We start from the raw sequence: 22706 nt of genomic DNA, 5'->3' as shown, positions 1-22706 counted from the left end.
CGAGAGCTGCAACCACTGAGGCCCGCACGCCCAGAGTCTGTGCTCCATGACAAAGGAAGCCACTGCAATGAGAAGCCAGTGCTCCACAACTAGAAAGTAGCCCCGCTCACCACGGCCAGAGAAAGCCCACGCTGAGCAGTGAAGATCTAGCACAGCCAAAAAATGAAAAAGAAAAGAGAAATGCAAATTCTCAGGCTTTAGCCCAGAATCAGAAATGTGGGGATGTGGCCTAGCCGTCAAGGCTTTAACAAACCCCTCATCAGGTGACTGTGATGAATGCCCAAGTTTGAGAACCACTGTCTCAAGGTAGAATTGGGCATTTAAATATCACAAGAAAGCCTCCTAATTCCTAGTCCAAGACCATGGATTTCATAAGTGCTCATTGTCTAATGAAAGCACATATTATGATAGGATTTTTTAACGTCCCTCTCCCCTTGCAAATATTGATATAACTTTTCTGGAGGAAAAAAAGCAGTTCCTGATTCTTCTCTCTGCAGGCAGGCAGATTTTCTACAGTTTAGTCGACTTCTGATGCATAGTCCATGAACAATGCAAACTGGAAAACACTGATAAGATCTCTCAAAAAGAAGTCCTTTTATTTACTTTGTGTTTTGAACAGCAGCATCCACTATTGAGGGTTGCCCTCAGGCTGCAGGGGAAGGGAGTCTGGCAGGAGCCAGCCTTTCAGGCCAGGATCCAGCCTATAACCCAGTGAAGATGAAGGCAAGCGAACTCTCTGTCAGCTCACAATGTTGCTTTGGCTTTGAATGGAATTGGGGGTAAAGAACTCCCCAAAATCAACAGAACAAACTCTCAACACACAGAATTCATAACCTGATCCCTTCTCCTCTCTCCCTCCATCCTCATTCCCAGCTGCTGTTCTTGCTTTCTATATCACAGAGAAATAGAAGCAATCAGAAAAGACTTTCCACCACTGCCATCACCACAAATCCCTACCTCCTCTCCTGTTCTCCAAATGGGCCTCAGCTCCAGTGCAAGGCCAATTCCTCTACTATTGTACTGGCTGCTCTCCCTGCTCACCTACTGGAGGACATCTCTCCAGCAACATCGGATAGTTGCTAACTGATAAAACAGTTACTCACAGTAGGCTGCAAAAATGCTATATTTCCACCATTCTTAAAAAAATAAAAAAACAACTCTTGTCCCTGCATTCTAGTCCAGCTTCTGCCCCAGTTCTCTACTCCTTTCTAAAGCAAAGCTCCTCAGAAGAGTCATCTACGGCTCTCTTATTTCTTCTCCCATTCAGCCTCTAATTCACTACACAAGGCTCTCATGCCCACCACTTGACCAACGTGATTTATGATCTCCATGTAACTAGATCCAGTAGGTTTCAGCCTTAATCTTTCTTTTTTTTTAATTTATTTTTTTTATTGAAGGATAATTGCTTTACAGAATTTTCTTGTTTTCTGTCAAACCTCAACATGAATCAGCCATAGATATACATATATCCCTTCCCTTTTGAAAATCTTTCTTGATTTATCAGTTTCATTTGATGCAGTTGATCACTCCGACTCCTTGAAACATTCTCTTGCTGCTTCCAGAACACACCAGGATGGGGAATTCAAAGATGCATATATAAGGCACATCTCAAAGCCTGTTAAGAAGACTTGGACAGTACAGTCAGAGCGTCTGAACTTCCAGTTCAGTTCAGTTCAGTCGCTCAGTCGTGTCGGACTCTTTGTGACACCATGAATCGCAGCACGCCAGGCCTCCCTGTCCATCACCAACTCCTGGAGTTCACTCAGACTCACGTCCATCGAGTCAGTGATGCCATCCAGCCATCTCATCCTCTGTCGTCCCCTTCTCCTCCCGCCCCCAATCCCTCCCAGCATCAGAGTCTTTTCCAATGAGTCAACTCCTCGCATGAGGTGGCCAAAGAACTGGAGTTTCAGCTTTAGCATCATTCCCTCCAAAGAAATCCCAGGGCTGATCTCCTTCAGAATGGACTGGTTGGATCTCCTTGCAGTCCAAGGGACTCTCAAGAGTCTTCTCCAACACCACAGTTCAAAAGCATCAATTCTTCAGCGCTCAGCCTTCTTCACAGTCCAACTCTCACATCCATACATGACCACTGGAGAAATCATAGCCTTGACTAGACGGACCTTTGTTGGCAAAGTAATGTCTCTGCTTTTGAATATGCTATCTAAGTTGGTCATAACTTTCCTTCCAAGGATAAGCGTCTTTTAATTTCATGGCTGCAATCACCATCTGCAGTGATTTTGGAGCCCAAAAAAAGAAAGTCTGACACTGTTTCCCCATCTATTTCCCATGAAGTGGTGGGACCAGATGCCATGATCTTCGTTTTCTGAATGTTGAGCTTTAAGCCAACTTTTTCACTCTCCTCTTTCACTTTCATCAAGAGGCTTTTGAGTTCCTCTTCACTTTCTGCCATACGGGTAGTGTCATCTGCATATCTGAGGTTATTGATATTTCTCCTGGCAATCTTGATTCCAGCTTGTGCTTCTTCCAGCCCAGTGTTTCTCATGATGTACTCTGCATATAAGTTAAATAAGCATGGTGACAATATACAGCCTTGACATACTCCTTTTCCTATTTGGAAGCAGTCTGTTGTTCCATGTCCAGTTCTAACTGTTGCTTCCTGACCTGCATACAGATTTCTCAAGAGGCAGGTCAGGTGGTCTGGTATTCCCATCTCTTTCAGAATTTCCCACAGTTTATTGTGATCCACACAGTCAAAGGCTTTGGCATAGTCAAGAAAGCAGAAATAGATGTTTTTCTGGAACTCTCTTGCTTTGTACATGATCCAGCGGATGTTGGCAATTTGATCTCTGTTTCCTCTGCCTTTTCTAAAACCAGCTTGAACATCAGGAATTTCACGGTTCACATTTTGCTGAAGCCTGGCTTGGAGAATTTTGAGCATTACTGTACTAGCCTGTGAGATGAGTGCAATTGTGCGGTAGTTTGAGCATTCTTTGACATTGCCTTTCTTTGGGATTGGAATGAAAACTGACCTTTTCCAGTCTTGTGGCCACTGCTGAGTTTTCCACATTTGCTGGCATATTGAGTGCAGCACTTTCACAGCATCATCTTTCAGGATTTGAAATAGCTCAACTGGAATTCCATCACCTCCACTAGCTTTGTTCGTAGTGATGCTTTCTAAGGCCTACTTGACTTCACATTCCAGGATGTCTGGCTCTAGGTCAGTGATCATACCATCGTGATTATCTGGGTCATGAAGATCTTTTTTGTACAGTTCTTCTGTGTATTCTTGCCACCTCTTCTTGGTATCTTCTGCTTCTGTTAGGTCCATACCATTTCTGTCCTTTATCGAGCCCATCTTTGCATGAAATGTTCCCTTGGTATCTCTAATTTTCTTGAAGAGATCCCTAATCTTTCCCATTCTGTTGTTTTTCTCTCTTTCTTTGCATTGATTGCTGAGGAAGGCTTTCCTATCTCTTCTTGTTACTCTTTGGAACTCTGCATTCAGATATTTATATCTTTCCTTTTCTCCTTTGCTTTTCACTTCTCTTCTTTTCACAGCTATTTGTAAGGCCTCCCCAGACAGCCATTTTGCTTTTTTGCATTTCTTTTCCATGGGGATGGTCTTGATCCCTGTCTCCTGAACAATGTCACGAACCTCATTCCATAATTCATCAGGCACTCTATCTATCAGATCTAGGCCCTTAAATCTATTTCTCAATTCCACTGTATAATCATAAGGGATTTGATTTAGGTCATACCTGAATGGTCTAGTGGTATTCCCTCCTTTCTTCAATTTAAGTCTGAATTTGGCAATAAGGAGTTCATGATCTGAGCCACAGTCAGCTCCTGGTCTTGTTTTTGTTGACTGTATAGAGCTTCTCTATCTTTGGCTGCAAAAAATATAATCAATCTGGTATCGGTGTTGACCATCTGGTGATGTCCATGTGTAGGGTCTTCTCTTGTGTTGTTGGAAGAGGGTGTTTGCTATGACCAGTGCATTTTCTTGGCAAAACTCTATTAGTCTTTGCCCTGCTTCATTCCATATTCCAAGGCCAAATTTGCCTGTTACTCCAGGTGTTTCTTGACTTCCTACTTTTGCATTCCAGTCCCTTATAATGAAAAGGACATCTTTTTTGGGTGTTAGTTCTAAAAGGTCTCATAGGTCTTCATAGAACTGTTCAACTTCAGCTTCTTCAGCGTTACTGGTTGGGGCATAGACTTGGATTACTGTGATATCGAATGGTTTGCCTTGGAAATGAACAGAGGTCATTCTATCGTTTTTGAGATTGCATCCAAGTACTGCATTTCGGACTCTTTTGTTGACCAAGATGGCTACTCCATTTCTTCTGAGGGATTCCTGCCCGCAGTAGTAGATATAATGGTCATCTGAGTTAAATTCACCCATTCCAGTCCATTTCAGTTCACTGATTCCTAGAATGTCAACATTCACTCTTGCCATCTTTTGTTTGACCACTTCCAATTTGCCTTGATTCAGGGACCTGACATTCCAGGTTCCTATGCAATATTGCTCTTTACAGCATCGGACCTTGTTTCTATCACCAGTCACAACCACAGCTGGGTATAGTGGCAGTACTGCCCAGACTTGCCCATGTCCTGGCACACATAAAAAGATAACACCTGCCCAGTACTGTGGGATGAGACAAGACTGATCTCAACAGAAGGCAACCCACCTAGGCAACTCCAAGCCCTGAGGGTCACAGCACATGCATTGAAGGACTCCAGTTTATGTCTTCATGTAAAGCAATCCCACCTCTGTTTTCCAGATACAATGAAAATACAATCATTTGAAGACCTCGGTAATAGACTTTTCTGTCGCATAACTATAAAGGCTCGACCATTCTTATGTCCTCTTTTTCTTAGAATTGTAAAAGTTTAACTCCTTCAGTTCAAGAACTATTGTAGAGCTCTTATATACCCCATGGCTTGTAGCCCAGTGGTAAACACAGAACATGTTTTTTAAAACATATCAGATTAAAATTCTGCTTCAGATATTATTGCTTCAGCAACACTAAGAGTTTTGTTTTTTTTTTTAATGAAAACAGATTTATTTAGAGAGATACACATTCCACAGGCAGAATGTGGTCTGTCTCAGAAGGCAAGAGTGGCCGACAAGCCCTTTCTTAATCACTGTACACTTTTGGACAGCATTCTATTCTATCAAGAGTTGGATAGAACTTACCTGACAGAAGAAACCAAAACGACAAGGCCAGAACCTCCCTTAGTCACGCATGTCGTCATTGGAAATTGGAAGCTCTTTCTGATATCTAACTTGATGGCAGGTATCATGTATTTACACTTACTTTCTATGATTTATCTTTGAAAAGGAGGGAGGGGGAAGCAGCATCTGAATACTCTATACAACAGCATGAGCTGGTGATGGTGTGTCCTGACATCACTGGACTGTAGATGCTACTGAAGTTTTCCACTGTGGTTGTTATAGAAATAGTGAGGAGTGGTTCAGGCGTAAAGCTTCTCAGAGAAGAGGTACTTCAGAAAAGCAAAGCCCCAGAATTCATCAAGGCTACTCCACAAGGAAAGAAATTCATTTGGTACAGTGTTACCTTTTTTGTTTTTATGCTGTCTTACTTCATTTGTTGACAACAAAGAAGCAAGAAGCAATCTACCAAGGTCAGGAACAAGAACACTTTTATTTCTCCGAGATTCTTGTTTTCTGTTCAGTAGTGGAAAATAAACCAGGGATGATTATCTGCTCTCTGTTGATTCAGGCACCCTAGAAATAAACATACTCTCAACACTATGGTGAAAAATGGTAACTTTTAAACTTTGAATAAATAAGAAGGCTTCCACAGTGGCTCAGAGGTAAAGAATTCACCTGCAATGCAAGAGACTCAGGTTCAATCCCTGGGTCAGGAAGGTCCCCAGGAGGAGGAAATGGCAATCCACTCCAGAACTCTTAACAGAAAAATCCCACAGACAGAGGAGCCTGGTGGGCTACAGTCCACGGGGTCACAAAGAGTAGGACATGACCCAGAGACTGAGCACACACGCAACTCAACCAAATAACTCAAAAGAAATCTCACCCCCACTATAAACACTTACACACACACACACACACACACACAAATTTAAGATTCACCCCTCCATAAATATAATTTTTCAGTCAAAAACCTTTCAATGATTCAAAAAGCTTATTGTAGAATACTATGATGCCTTAAAGTCGGTTTTCACCCTCAACTATCATCCAGCTATTGTAACAAAAAGAAATCAATCTTTCAGTCATGGAACGTACTTCATGTCCCAAATGACCTTGTTTGTGGAAAGATCTGTACATTCCCAGCAGCTTAGGAATTGGGGTGGGCATGGGGGGAATCATTCTCCCAAAAGTGAAGCAGTGGGAAAAAAATGAAAGAATAGAGGGAACTTAAGGTGGAGAGGAAATATGTGTTAATTTCAAACAGGAGCAGTAAAAATAACTCGGAAGGCAGAGGGGGGATCTTAATTGTTACTGGACATTTCAGTTGGAAAATTCCAATTTCAGCAGCACATTGTAAGCTATGGTTCCCCTTTTCTAGGAAGTTCAGAAATTAACCTCAGCCTTGCTATGTACAGTTCCTAGATCAGCAGCATTTAGAGGTTTCTAGAAATGTGGAATTGCAAGCTCCACCCTTCTTCAATTTAACAAGACCCCTCTCCCCAGGTAATTCATGAGCATTTTGAGAAGCACTGATTCTGTTCTGGTCCTGGGGATCTTTCAGATCGAATGTGCTCACCTTGAATGGCACGGATCTAGAGAGGGCACTGGCTTTCCACCCTGGCTCCACATGAGACTCACCCAAGTAATTTCACAGCAACATGGACCCATGTCTCTTCACATATTTAGATTTTGAGTTAACAGGTCTTGGGGGGAACCCCAGACATTAGTATTTTTAAAAAGCTCCTAGATTATCCTAGTACATGGCTTAGGGTAAGATCCACTTACCTAGACTAACTCTTCATTTTGTAATAATTAAAACCCCAAACTGCCACTAGAAAAGGACCTGGTGGTAGCCCTACATAATCTGATTTGGGAGTCCTCAAAACAACCTGTAAGGTGGATACAGCAGATATTGTTGTACTCTTTTACAAATATTATTATGTCTGTTTAATAGAAAAGAGCTGCTTTCACCATATTATAGAGCAGTTAAATAACTATTTCCCTGACTGAAAATAGAGGAAAGTCAAGGTCGAAAATTAATACAACATCCAGTGTTTTCCATTGTAAGTCTATAAGAAAAGCCTGAACTCACTTAAAAGAATAAATCACCAGTGCCAACCTCTTAATTTTATATGTAAGGAAACGGGCCCAGAGATTTGTCTCAAATCACAAGATTTTAGCTGAAATGAGAACTCAGATCTCCACCCTCCTAGTTCAGTATGTTTCCCACTACACTGCATTTCCCAAGTGTGATCCATCTTGTGGGATTACACAAGATACTAACTGCTGTTCCACTGAAAAATGTTAGATATGCTAAGTCACCTCTGGGTTAAAACAAATTCAGGAGTGTCTTGACCTCAGGACCTCTCAGCCTTCACTGGGCTCCTGTGTCTTCTGAGTCTCTGAGAGCTTTTAGATGGCATTTCCACAACTTACCAGACTATGGAAATACTTTTTTCAATCAAGAATCTTAAGGTGGTCTTATTCCAATGAGCAGACTTTGAGGAGGACTGTAGGCTACTTCGGAGAAGGCAACGGCAACCCACTCCAGTACTCTTGCTTGGGAAATCCCATGGATGGAGGAGCCTGGTGGGCTGCCATCTATGGGGTCACACAGAGTTGGACACGACTGACATGACTTAGCAGCAGCAGCAGCAGTAGGCTACTTGGCTTGAGTGGTTGGAAACAATTTGTTCTGCCCCCAGAGGTAGGGCACCAACTCTAGTAACTGAAGGGGAGAATATCATCAATACCATGAAGCATCTGAAATGGCTGGCTCAAGGTTGCAGAAATATGGCCTCATCATTTTATTCCACCTTATCCCTTAATGGCCCATGCCTCAGACCCATACTCACAGTAGGAAGAGTCATTTTTGACGTCCTTCTTGACGGATTGCTACCTTGTAATGAGCATTTTCCTATGTCAGTCTCTATGCAAAGCACCTAACCTGGATTATTTTGTTTAATCTTTAAAACAATCCTATGAGGTAAGGACTCTTAGTGTTGCTGTTTAATTGCTAAGCTGTGTATGACTCTCTTGCGACCTCATGGACTACAGCCCCACCAGATTCCCATGTCCATGGGATTTCCCAGGCAAGAATAATGAAATTGGTTGCCATTTCCTTCTTCAGAGGATCTTCCCCACCCAGGGATCAAACCCACGTTTCCTGCATTGGTAAGAAGACTTTTTACCATTAAGCCACCTGGGAAGCCCTAAGGGTCACTATTTTTTCCCATTTATCAAAGTGCTTACTCCATTTATCTGTGGGGGGGGGGCGGGTAAGGGCGCGGGGAACTTTTTGAGGAATTTTTAAGAACCAAGGGAGCTAACAAGTCTGAAATGTGCAGTGCAGGCCAGTAGGCTGGAAATCCAGCAGGAGTTAATGCTGTAGAATTGACTCTGAAGGCAATCTGGAAGCAGAATTCTTTCTTCTCAGCCTTTTCCCTTAAAGATTTCAACTGACTGGAATCATCCAGTCATCAGGTATGGAGGACAATCTGCTTTACTTGAAATCTACTGATTCAGCATGAAAACACAAAAGACCCTGAATAGTCAAAGCAATCCTGAGAAAGAAAAATGAAGCTGGAGGAATCAGGCTCCCTGACTTCACACTCTACTACAAAGCTACAGAAATCAAGACACTATGGTACTGGCACAAAAATGGAAATACAGATCAATGGAACAGCATAGAAAGCTCAGAGATAAACCCATGCAGCTATGGTCACCTACTCTATGACGAAGGAAGCAAATAACACATATAATAAAGAAAAGACTGTCTCTTTAATAACTGGTACTGGGAAAACTGGACAGCTACATGTAAAAGAATTAAATTAGAACACTCTCTAAGACCATACACAAAAATAAACACAAAATGGATAAATGGATTAAAAACCTAAATATAAGATCAGACACTATAAAACTCTTAGAGGAATACATAGAACACTCTTTGACATAAATCACAGCAAGATCTTTTATGATCCACCTCCTAGAGTAATGAAAATAAAAACAAAAAATAAATGGGACCTAATTAAACTTAAAAGCTTTTGCACAGCAAAGGAAACCTTAAATAAAACAAAGAAGACAACCCTTAGAATGGGAGAAAAGCTGTCAAAATACATGCTGTTAGCATTGATTACCCTGGCAAGATAACATTAGAAGAAACTTTTGCTTTCCAAGTTATACATTTTTACATTGCTTGAACTTTTACAAGGAACGTATTACTTTATAATCAGAAAAAAAAGATAATTTAAAACAATTTGTGACATTGCAAACAGCTCCAAAATGGAAGAGGGGGGATCATCATCTTTAGCCACTGAGGCAACTTTTGAACCTTTTAGATGAAAACTGGGTATACATGGGGAGTTTGTGCATTAAATCAGGGAGAAGTGGTATAATACAGCCTTGGTTAACAACAGTGAATAATGTTTAATAACTGAATTTATAATTAAACTCAATGTTTAATAATTGGACTTATAAAGTAGATACAACCTGTCTTTTTCCCAAGTGCATGAAAAAATAGGTACCTTACCACCAGAGCTTAGAAAAACAGAGGGTCTTCCCTCAAAAAAGTAAGGCCATAGTCTAAGGTAACTTAACATCACCCGTTTTCCCCTCTTTACTGCCTTCTAACAATTCAATTCTTTTTTGTTCCCATTCTGATTGCCCTTGTCATCTTACTGTTTTTTTAAATTGCCAGTTGGAACCACAAGAGGGCCTCATGTACAAGAAAGGCTCTCAGGCATTGGTAATTATAAAAAGCAAAGGGAGGAGACACCTATAAAAAGTGTCATTAAAATTTTAGAGATTTCAGCATCTTGCTGTCAATAGGTGTGGGACCACATTTAATGTCCTGTTGGAAATTATAAACAATGAGTGGAAAAGAAATTCATGCTGGTGAGTGGAACTAATGAATTTCCCTCTCTTCTAGATGCTGACCAGAAGAGGTGAGATAGAAAAGAGAACTGTCTAGAACCTAAGACTTCTGATGTAGACTCTTGTACCAGGATGGAAGGGGAACCTTACCACAATGCATCTACCGTCAACAGCACCCCAGTGAGCCACCAGCCTTTGGAAGGCCATGGGCTGTGGGAGGTCATCACCATTGCAGCTGTCACGGCCGTGGTGAGTCTGATCACCATCGTGGGCAATGTCTTCGTCATGATCTCCTTCAAGGTCAACAGCCAGCTGAAGACAGTTAACAACTATTACCTGCTCAGCTTAGCCTGTGCAGATCTCATCATTGGGATCTTCTCCATGAACCTGTACACTACGTACATCCTCATGGGACGGTGGGCTCTCGGGAGTCTGGCTTGTGACCTTTGGCTTGCGCTGGACTATGTGGCCAGCAATGCTTCTGTCATGAACCTTCTGGTGATTAGTTTTGACCGTTACTTTTCGATCACAAGGCCCCTCACGTACCGGGCCAAGCGTACCCCAAAGAGGGCTGGCATCATGATTGGCTTGGCCTGGCTGATCTCTTTCATCCTCTGGGCCCCCGCGATCCTCTGCTGGCAGTACTTGGTTGGGGAGCGGACGGTACCTCCAGATGAGTGCCAGATCCAGTTCCTCTCTGAGCCCACCATCACTTTCGGCACTGCCATTGCCGCCTTCTACATCCCTGTTTCTGTCATGACGATCCTCTACTGCCGCATCTACCGGGAAACGGAGAAGCGAACCAAGGACCTGGCTGACCTCCAGGGCTCAGACTCCGTGGCTGAAGCTGAGAAGAGAAAGTCAGCCCACCAGGCTCTGCTCAGGTCCTGCTTCAGCTGCCCCTGGCCCACCCTGACCCAGAGGGAAAGGAACCAGGCCTCCTGGTCATCCTCCCGCAGGAGCACCTCCATCACTGGGAAGCCATCCCAAGCCACCGGCCCGAGCACCGAGTGGGCCAAAGCCGAGCAGCTAACCACCTGCAGCAGCTACCCTTCCTCAGAAGATGAGGACAAGCCCACCACTGATCCTGTCTTTCAAGTGGTTTACAAGAGTCAGGCCAAGGAAAGCCCAAGGGAAGAGTTAAGTGCTGAAGAGACCAAGCAGGCTTTTGTGAATGCTCAAAGTGAAAAAAATGACTATGACACCCCAAAATACTTCCTGTCTCCAGCTTCTGCTCATGGGCCCAAGAGTCAGAAGTGGGTGGCCTACAAGTTCCGACTGGTGGTAAAAGCTGAGGGGACCCATGACACCAACAACGGATGCCGCAAGGTAAAAATCATGCCGTGTTCCTTCCCAGTGTCCAAGGACCCCTCAACAAAAGGCCTCGATCCCAACCTCAGCCATCAGATGACCAAACGAAAGAGGATGGTTCTCGTCAAAGAGAGGAAAGCCGCCCAGACCCTGAGTGCAATTCTCCTGGCTTTCATCATCACTTGGACTCCTTACAACATCATGGTCCTGGTTTCCACCTTCTGCGACAAGTGTGTCCCAGTCACCCTGTGGCACCTGGGCTACTGGTTATGCTATGTCAATAGCACTGTCAACCCCATTTGCTATGCCCTCTGCAACAGAACCTTCAGGAAGACCTTTAAGATGCTGCTGTTCTGCCGATGGAAAAAGAAAAAAGTGGAAGAGAAGTTGTACTGGCAGGGGAACAGTAAGCTCCCCTGAAAAGTAACAACTCCCCTCAAAGAATAACCACAATCGAGGATGGGCAAGCTGATTCTGGTTTACTTTCCAAAAAGACATCTGTCCTTTTGAGTCCCTGAGAACTTTGTAAAGGATCAAGGTCTACTGTCAGAAGGAAGGAGTCACAGCTGCCACAATCGCTGCCATACTGAATGATCCTTGTATGACCAGGACAAGAGTGTCTGATGCCACTGGAGCTTGCCACTGAAGTAGACAGACAAACTCATGCCCCTTCCAGGAGGAAGCACCCTGGGTCCCAGTGACCCATGGCCGAGGGAGCTCCTGTCTAACCTTCTGCAGGGACAGCGAGAATGGAAACCTAGTCACAGAGTTCGTGCAGGACGTTTGTGTCTATGCAGTTGTCTCATCTCAGCGGAAACTGGGAGGATGAAGTCAGTGTCACCTGTTGACAAGAGCGCTATTCAGCTGGTTTCTAGGACTCTATTCCTTTTTAAACTGTTCCGTATTTATTATGCTGCTATTATGTGTTCTGTACCGTGGTGTGTCTTCCTGTTCCTACATCTGAGCGAAGCTCTTGCTCCTCCCTTTCACAACTGATGCCACTTCCTGGTACCCACGGAGGCCAGGCTGGTCCCCACAGAACCACCCTTCCCCTCAGAGTCTCGGGTCTGGAAGGACACTGGAACCCCATCACACCCAGTCCCACAGAGCGGCCTCTATTCTGCTAATAAAGATCACCAGGTCTATACAGTCAATTATTTTGCTTTTACCAATTGGAAGTTTTTCCTTTTACACAAACAAATACTATCTATTCTACTTTGTGCCCTTTTGAACCCATTTACTGAGGCTCCTCCTTAGGAAGATTCATTGTGTGAAAGCCCTTTACTGGGTAAAGACCTTCTCCAGTCTATTTAATCACGGTTCTCAAAATGGTTTTCAGAAACCTTACATTCTCATTTCTTCACAAGGCAAACCTGAGGCAAAATGCGCAAAACAAATTTGGTTTTGCTCCATGCTTTTGAACTTCTTCCAGTCCTTTTGGGCAGGCCCTCAACCAGACCCCCCAATTCACACCCAGGCACAAGCAGGTCACTGTGATGCTTCCAGTCAGAAGTGCTATCTAGAGAGACAGTAGGGGAAAGGCTGTTTTAAAAAAAAAAATAGATCTTTCAAATCATGGCTCAAAAATGACTGACTTATTCATTCATCTCTAGATTTCCCCAAACAAGAAGCCCATAAAAATACAGTTGGGCTCCAGTAAAGCTGGCTATACCCACTCCAGTGTTCTTGCCTGGAGAATCCCAGCGACGGGGGAGCCTGGTGGCTGCCGTCTACGGGGTCACACAGAGTTGGACACGACTGAAGTGACTTAGCATAGCATAGCAAAGCTGGCTATGGTCATTAAAAATGAGCATGTTTTCTTTATAAGCAATAATGTAGGCCACAATAATATATAAAAATAAAGTTATCAACTTAGGGAATTCCCTGACGGTCTAATGGTTAGGGCTCCACACTTGCACTGCAGGGTGCACAGGTTCGACCCCTGGTCAGGGAACTAACATTCCGCATGCCATGCAATGTGGCCCAAAAGGAAAAAAATTGATCAACACACATATAAGTATCAGGATTATCAAAAGAAAATTTTTAATTGAAATCTGTATATAAATAAACCAAATCTAAGAGTTTCCTTTGATAATTCTGAAAATTAAACATGCAAAAAATTAAAACAATACAATAGGGCATAAAATTAACAGTCCACAAAGAAAGCAGCAATATAGCACCCAGCAAGGACTTTAAAGTTGAAGCACTTCTGTCAGACGGAAGCTCATACTTAACCTGTCGACTATAGCCGCAGTCATATGTAAAAATCACTGGACTTCTTTTCACCTAATGTGGGCCAGTTCTTTTTCAGCCTCCTTTGCTAAGGGGATGTAAAAATAAGCAGGCTTCGTCGTCCTGGGAATTTGGTAAGTGGATATAGGAGAGCTTCGAGGGAGTCCCAAGAAGCCTTCACGGAAGTGGAAACCCAGCCCTCTCCAGCCCTGTAGGAACTTAAGGCTGAGATGGAACATCTTAGAAGCAGTGTAGCTGCTGAGTCTTTATGAAGGGCAGGTTGATGCCTGCCAAGAATTTGATAGAGAATATTAATGAACTGGCTCAGTTCTCCAAGACAGAGGCTCCCAGGTCTACAGGATGCCAACAGGGTGTGCAAACCTGTTCCACCAGCTCTAGATAAAAGTTGATTATTTTAGTTTAAGGCTTTGACTCCGGACAAAAGTGAAAATTCCTCCAAGAGGTTAGTGCTCTGAGCTCATTCACTGTTCACGGTAGAGAGAGAGATTAAGCTAATTCCAACAAAAGGACGCAGAACAGAGGGGGAGGGTTGCTGGGGGCACATCTTTCTCACTCCACAATTGCCTAGAACTTAGGACTTTTGGTTTGTCTTTTGGGAAATTAATTGAGAGGCCTAGGTCTCCTTCATCATAGCTTTGGGAGGCAGCCAGTTATGCAGACTACCTATGTCCCTTAACAAAAACAAAAAGGGTGCCTTAAACTACTAGGGGAAGCAAGACTTCTTTAGAATAGGGCCTCTGGTGGGGTCCTCAGAATGAACAGCTCCAACTGTAAACTACAGGGACCTGACTGGTGGATGGGTGGGGTGTGGGCCAGCTTTGAATTTTAGGCCTTCTTATGTCCCATCTCCAAAGCTCTGTCTGTGGTAACTTATGTGCGGCCTTGATTAGTTGCCTATTGGATGCTGCCATGTTGCTAATATTGTGGTTTGCTTCTCCTTGGTGTGAATTTGATGGCTTGTCAAGGAATCTGTTTTCAGTACAGTTTTTGGTTAAAGCATTTTGTCCATAATCCTGGCTTCTGCTTTGTTGCTTTGGTGAATGTCCTTTGAGGGTGATGCTGATGTTTGGCTCTGTCATTGTGAAATCTGTACCTAATCTCCAGCTAGGAAAATACCATTGTCTCCTGTAAATACTGGAATTACAGCAAAGGATGTGGGAACTGGGCTGCTTTCCTGTATTGTACTAGCATTATTCTGGATATTAAAGAAATGTAACCACACAGTAGTCCAAGGCTAAGTGTTAAATAAGAAAATGGTCTCAGTGAGCTTGCTAGATCCACCTATGTTAAAAATTACACACACACTCACGTGGCCTGGCCTTTTAAGAGCAGAGGGATTGATACATAATGTAGACACATGTCCCCCTTGTCACCTTTGTGATTTCCCCCTTTCCTCTCATTTACCAAGAACCACATTAAGATGAAATAATGCTGACAAAATTCCTATGACTAAAATGCTTCCATTTCCCTCCAGGACAAGGGAGATGAGGCAGGCCAGAATACTGGAGTAGCCCTTCCCTTCTCCAGGGGATCTTCCCAACCTAGGGATAGAACCCAGGTCTCCTGCATTGCAGATGAATTCTTTACCAGCTGAGCCACAAGGGAAGCCCTTATGGCAATCTATTTGTTCAAAAGGTCCTCTTCCTACTTTATATGTCCCTTGAACAAGGCTCACATCACCAGATGCCCTTCGGCTCCTGCTAAGAGCAATTCTCCAAAGAGTTCAATTCCAAGACTTTGGCAATGATTTTCTAGAGTCATCCTGCATGAATGCATCTCAGTGGTATTCCAGTAAAGGAATGGGTACTCATCTCTAACAAGGAGCTGCTCATACTCAACCCATTTATCCCCAGTATCACTCACTGGGGAGCTGGTGGTTTTTTTTAGCAATCCCATATATATCCAAAGACAGGTTTGTAGTCCAGCTATTTTCAGTGAAAATTCATGATGCTACTGACCATGGTGTACCAACTATAGGCCAGTCCCCCTATTGTAGTTTACAGTAGGCTATAGTGGGAAACACTATGGCTGGAAGACAGGTTTGAACTGGGATTTGGAGGACTACTCTTCTCCCTGAAAAACTAGATAGCCATGACTGGAAAACCTTTTTGTTGGAGCCTTTGTGCCCAAAAGTAGAGCCTATCCTCAAGAGTCAGGAAAAAAAAAAAAAACTATACTAGGTTTTATAGTCATTTTTATGATATAGTGATTAATAAAATAGCATATAGTTGCTTAGAAAATTTGGGAAATAAATAAGCAAATAGCAAAAAATTACCAGTAATTCTACTACCCAGAGATAACCTCTGCTAAATATCTAAGGGTCTCTCCTTGTAAACTTTCTGTGTACAGAAACAGATATTTTAAAACACACAGAGCTGCTAAGTACTGTTTGGCATGGATTATATCCAACATTTTACTTAGACGCTCTTAAGTTATTCTTTGGTCTTTTTTTCCCCTCAGTTTGGTTTCCAGGCCTTTCAGAAAGGAGTCTTGCCCTGTCTGGATATAGCCTAACCTTCCTATTCCATAATCCAATCCCTTCTTAAGGTAGAGGTCAGGTAGGAATGCAGAAGTTAGAGAAGGTACCAGTAGGACTCTGCAAGAATAGTTTCAAAATCAAATACACACAATCACACACACATTTACATACATAAAACGAGTATGTGTGAGGAGAGAAGAGCCTGGGGTTCAGAGTGGCAGCCGTTGGTTTGGAGTGAGGGCTGAGAGCATACTGGGAACTCAGAGTCCTCTGAGATGCCCTGAAGAAGAGCAGAAACTTCACTCCCAGCCAGTCCCCAAAGAAGATGAAGAGGAGAAACTGTTTCATGCCAGAGATCTCTGCTAGATCATATCATTTAAAGACATGAGGTTGGGCCAGATGTGGGCAGAAAGCAAGTGAGGAGGGAAGGCAAGACTTGTTTTTCTTCCATTATTATCTCAAAAGTGTTGGGGTCCTTGAGGCTTTTGGGCAGTGATTTTCATATCCCGCAGTTTGTGTGCTCAGTCGTTTCAGTTGTGCCTGACTCTGCAACCCCATGGACTTTAGCCCACCAGGCTCCTCTGTCCATGGGATTCTCCAGGCAAGGATCCTGGAATGGGTTGCCATGCCCTCCTTCAAGGGATCTGCCCAACCCGGGGATCAAATCCATGTCTTCTGCGTCTCCTGCATTGAAGGCATATTCTTTACCCACTGGTTATCAACAGTCAGCCACACTGGGTGACCATGGAACACCATACACAGGGTTTTCCCTTACCTTTTGTCTTGAGAGGAGTGAGCTATCTTTGAGAAGGTAAATTTAAGCCTGCAAGGCCTCCAGGTCCTCCCACCTCTTCAAGTCCTCCCCTCTCTCCTCCTCCGCAAGTGCTCCAGTTACACAGCTCTTTCAGTTCCTTCACGGGCCGACCTCCCCCCCACCTCAGTTCACACTGAGAAGCTCCTCTCTCTCATCCTTTCTTCTCAGGCTCAGCCTTGTTAATTCCTATATAGTCTTTCATACAGGTCACTTTCTCAAAGAAGTGGTCCTGCATTGGCCCTCTACCCTCTCATCTCGTGTTATGAGCTTTTATAGCACCCAGGACTTTTCCATGGAGCACCTATCAAGGTCTTCATTACACACATATATGTGCTTGGTTATTCATGTCCATTTCTCCTGCTAAACTCTAGTTCTAAAGCCAGAGTTCATGCTATTTTGCTCAATGATGAGTCCCCTTACTTAGCAGACTTTGGCACATCGAGGGAGCAGATAGCTGCAAGGTTAGGCTCCAGGGTTTTGTGGGTTTTTTTCCAGCATAGCTAGTACCTGTGTGGCTCCCTGAGAAGTAGCAGCTTAATTCACGAGTCTCTGATCTCTTTGATGATTTGAGTTGGAAATCCCTAAAACTGATGATGCTTTATGTTGCAGCCACCACAGAACTGTTTTAGTGGATTTAGAGTCTTCCCAACCCTCCTTGAGGATAGGCTGGTTGTATCGCTAGTACTTTACCATCCAGGGAAGTCGGAGAAGTAAAAAGGTGGTCCAAGAAAATGAAATTCTATAATGGTGTAAGCACAAGCGTGATAAGGAACCAAGGCTCTAATCCAAGCCCTAGGGGCATTTGGAAGACTTTTGTCAAGGGTGATTTCCACACTGTCCTAAAGAAAATGTAAGAAGTAGACAAGAGAAAGGAGTAGGGGTGAGGTAGAGTTGAGAGGAAGAAATAAAAAGGCCCAGAGGTGAGCACACATGTAGAACTTAAAGTGGGGAAATGAGGAAAATTCAAGATTCATGCAGAAAGAAAGTGATAAGAAATGAGTCTGTATGGACCATGGTCAGAGGGTTTATCTTGAAGTCTATGGAGCGTCCACAAAGGATTTTTTATTAGGGACTGACGCCATCACATTTACCTTTAGGTTTACAGTGTCTGAAGCTCTAGGCACCAGAAATTAGGACTAGAACTGCTTTCTCCTGGAAGTCAGTTTCTCTTGACTACACCACCCTCTTCTCTCGGTGTCTGGAAGGAGAGAAGCAAGAGCCCAGATCATACCAGCAGAGGGAGGCAGAGGGCATGCAAGTGAATAGATGTAAGGCTGTGTATTGATGGTGTGCATGTGAATCTTTAGTCTTTTCAGTTTAGCTTGTAAGAGAAGCACTGTAGGAAATGGTTCACAGGATTCGCTCTAGGTTACCAGCTGGTGAGTCTGGGAAAATTTTAACCTTTGTTTCCTCATCTGAAAATTAAAGTGAACATGAAGACGCTAAGTCGTGTCCCACTCTTTGCAAGCCCATGGACTATAGCCCACCAGGTTCCTCCGTCCATGGAATTTCCCAGGCAAGAGTACTGGAGTGGATTGCCATTAAGAATATTAATAATTACAGGCTTTCACTGAACACATAAGAATAGGGTTACTATAAATATTAAGTGGGATAATACACATAAAGTGTTCTAAACAGTTTTACTTATGAAGTAGATACTTCCTTCATTTTATAGATGAAATCTGTAGTCCATTTTACATTTGATGAAACTGAGGCTTGGAAAGGTTTCTTTTCTAAGATCATATAACTAGTAACTGATGAAACAAGGACATGTGTTCATCCAATTTCTCCCTTAACTCAGAAAGTTCCTTGTGACCCATTCATTCAAGATGATATAGAGGCAACACAGCCCGATTTTTCACTGACTGAGGGAAAAGGAGAAGGCTTTCAGTAGATTAGAGATAATTTTAGTCAGCTCTGGAAAAGTACGTAAGTTAGGACACGTGGGTTCAAATAATAGATACCTATTGGAACTAGCTTAAGTAAAACACATAAACACTATACTAGACAGGAGACCTGGTTCTATTCCTGGGTCGGGAAGATCTGCTGGAGAAAGGGATAGGCTACCCACTCCAGTATTCTGGCCTAGAGAATTCCACGGACAGAGGAGTCTGGCAGGCTACAATACATAGGGTCGCAAAAGTCAGACACAACTGAGCGACTTTCACTTTCACACAATGTAGCAGAGTTCCAGGGAATGTAAGAGAAAGAACACAGTGGCCCCAGGGAAGGATTTGAACAAAGGCACAGTTCTCAGAATTCATCTTCCACTTCAACTTGGAACCTGTTTTCTGTAGTGTGTATGATAAAGAGCCATGAACATCTTGCAAATTTATATGTTGCAAACTACTTTGATCCCTCAGTTTTCATTTCAAATTCCCAAAAGACAGCCTTTGGCCTATGGCCTAACCTGGATGGCAGGCCCACAAAAGCAGAGCCACACAGCACAAACAGAGCTTCTGGGATGACACTTCTTTGGATTGCACTTTCCCAGGGGACAACCAGTTAGGCATAAGCTGGATGACAAGTCAACAGATGTACATTAAAGGAAGGAAAGCTCGTAGAGTCAGAGTTTAGATTTTCCTCTGCCCTTCCCCACTGTCCAATTTTGTTGATATTCCTCACATTCTGAGAATAAAATAATTTACTTTGGGGGATAGGAAGAAGTTTAAGAGACCAGTGCTGTGCTACGCTGAGTCATGTCCGACTCGTTGCAACCCCATGGACTGAAGCCCACCATGCTCCTCTGTCCATGGGAATTCTCCAGGTAAGAATAGTGGAGTGTGTTGCCATGCCCTTGTCCAGGGGATCTTCCCAACCCAGGGATTGAACCCAGGTCTTCCACATTGCTGGCGGATTCTTTACTGTCTGAGCCACCAGGGAAACCCAAGAATACTGGAGTGGGTAATCTATCCCTTACTCCAGGGGAACAATTCCCCGGGAATTGAACCAGGGTCTTTCGCATTGCAGGCAGATTCTTTAATAGCTGAGCTACCAGGGAAGCCCAAGAGACCAGTAGGTGTATATATAAACCCTCCTAAGAGGTGACTTTTGCCCGGTTTTTTAAGACTGCCAAGAAAAGTAAATCTGGTCACTGGCACATCACCATTTTGTTTACCATGCCAAGAAACTCTTCTTCACAAGAAACTAATTCCTTTTGCTGTATTTAAGTCCATTTTGTTTTTCAGACCTTACTGAGGAATACACAATTCATCAGAATTTGCTTTAGAAAGATTATTAAGCATTTGAAAAGTCCCCTTAGCATTCTTTACCAAACTAAAAAATTATAGCCACTTTAATTCTTCTTAAAGTACACCTAGTTATTATAGTCAGGGGTCAGTAGAATCATTTGTATAGAAAAGTATGAATATTAATCCCTGGCAGCTTTTCTCTAGACCTGCTCGATGTATCTTACTATAGAGGCTAACACTGGACACAGTACTCTTCAAATCAGATAAATGATAAGTAAGGGGTTAGGGTGCAGATAGTCGGGGAAGGGATTCAAGAGGCTTTCACTGAATCCCTGCAAGAGCAACAGAATCTCCACAGACTTGAAACGCTGTCCAGCAGCTATTTGCTCCCCCAATCTCTGGAGTTACCATGGTCTTTCTCCCAGTTGGGCATCTGTCATGCTCTTTGTGAGCCAGATTCCTTAGACCATTGATTCTGCTTACCTGTAGCTCAGGATCAACACACCACCTTCTCTGATCCAGTACCACCCAACTGACTGGCTCAAGTCCCACCCTCAGTCCAACCAGCTGTGGGTGAGAAGACAGGTCCATCCAGGCCTATAGAGAGACAAATGCAAAATGACCTTTTTCTCTTTCCTATGTATGATGCACACGATTTCATAACAGTGATTGCAAGGAAGCTTTCCTTATACATCTTCTCATGGTCCCTTATGAATCACCTCATAACACTTTAAGAATGAGTCCATTTCTTAATCTTAATGCCAAATTTTCATGATCATTTCATTTTAAAGATTTTATAACTTTACTAGTTACTTCAAATATATTTTAAAATATCCAAATATATATAGTAGGAGCTCACTAAGTGGAATTACTTTATATATATATATACACATACATATAGCCATATATACATACATGGAAAATTTTTATTTCAGCATTACCTAAGGAGATAAAGATGTGAATCTTCAATCATTACTAGTTTATAAATTTTAGTGCAAGTAAATGCTTGTCAAAGTTTTCTGTTGGAAGTGCTGTGCACAGCCAGTTTTTTGGCTCTGCCCATTCCTCTTGTTTACCACCTAACATTATTAATTTACTCCTCCATCTTAACAGGGTTGCCCAGGCTAGCCCAATCCTACCTGACTGAAGGCATTATGAAAGGTTTCAGTTCCCTATGCTCCCATGATAAAGCTGTTACTGTGGGAAAGGAGACAAGCTAATACTGGGTGCTCCTTGGGGGAGGGAGAATTTTCCCCTAAAATAGCTATTTTAGTATTTCATCTTTCTTTTTCAGGAATATTAAAACAATGTTCATAATTTATAGGCAACATTTGAATTTTACAAAATCTACCCTTCTCAAGTTCTCTAAATAATTATAAGTACTTATTTCAATTGGATATTCTCATAAACCTTACAAATTAAAACAATAATTGACTTGGATAACAATAATCACACCTAAAATGCTGAAAGGAGAGCACAACTAGGTCCTGCCTCGACGTGCTCTTTGAATAGCACTAAAAGACTGGGTCACCAGTTTCTATTGTGTTCTCTGAAGTTAGTGCTTAACAGAATTTTATTGGGTTAAAATACAAAATGCATATACAAGCCATCCTAAAAGATGACTTTTTGCCCAATTTTTAAACAGTTGATCATAACCATGCAAAAATGTGACTATGTGACCTGGAAGGCAATTTTTAAAAATGAAAACAGTTGTTTTAGTTTTTTCTTTAAGCTATTTAATAAAAATATTTTCAATAGATTTTTTTTAGTTGAAGACACACACACAAAAAAACCCCAAACTTTCTCAAAGTTTGAGTAACTACTTAAATGAAAAAGGTCTCCTTTATTATTATTGACCTCTTTGGGACCTTGAAATCATTCCAGTTACTGAAAAGTACACTGAATGGTTGCTTCTTCTCTCCTGTCAGAGGTAACATAAGAACAAAATGATTACATACTTTACTACTTTGGGCATGTTAGGTAAAATACCTAATTTTTTCAAAATGTTAACCAGACTCGAGATGAGTCCTGAGGTTTTGACTCCCTAAAAAACTGAAAATCTGGGAGCTATTGATACATCCCAGGTACTCAGAACTTCCTGACAAGAATGGGCAACTAAGATCTGTTTTGCACAAAGCTGCTACTCAGGTTTAATTTAGCAGAAGTGAAAAATTTTTAACCACACAGGTTATATTTAAAAGGAGATAAATGTAAACTGAATCTAAGAAATATTTTTAAAAAAGAGAAACATACTGTGTCTCCATGTGGGAAATAGCAAAAAGAACCCAGGGAAGTAAAAAGAGAAAAAGTTGGCACAAATCATACAGTTCTTCAGGGTAAGAAATAATAAGAACTGGGTTAAAATTATATTGGAATTTTGGGTCTGAAAAGGAATTTACAGGTCTAATCCAAATCTCTCAGTTTTACAGATGAGGAAACTTGAGGCCCATTTATTCATTCAACAAACATTTATTATGTGTCTGCATGCTCAATGTTGGAAACACAACAATGAACAGGACAAGAGATGGTTCAAAGTGGGAATCTGACTTGCCCAAAGCCACAAAGCAAGTGAGCAACTCAACAGAGGCTCTTTGCACTCAACTCCATATTGTCTAATATACCATCATTTCTGCACCTGTAAGCACA

General features: G+C 42.5%; 1 protein-coding gene across 1 annotated transcript; it reads left to right on the top strand.

The window, feature by feature from the left end:
- The first annotated feature begins 10144 nt into the window (after positions 1–10144).
- CHRM5 (cholinergic receptor muscarinic 5) lies at positions 10145–11743 on the top strand. Its single transcript, NM_001244611.1, is given in 1 exon segment — positions 10145–11743. A coding segment is annotated over 1 exon segment (1599 nt).
- The last annotated feature ends 10963 nt before the right edge of the window (positions 11744–22706 follow it).

The sequence above is a fragment of the Bos taurus genome, chromosome 10 (genome assembly GCF_002263795.3).
Source record: "Bos taurus isolate L1 Dominette 01449 registration number 42190680 breed Hereford chromosome 10, ARS-UCD2.0, whole genome shotgun sequence".
Taxonomy (NCBI): Eukaryota; Metazoa; Chordata; class Mammalia; order Artiodactyla; family Bovidae; genus Bos; species Bos taurus.
Note: the sequence above shows the minus strand (reverse complement) of the source record. Positions and strands in the feature narration are given on the sequence as shown.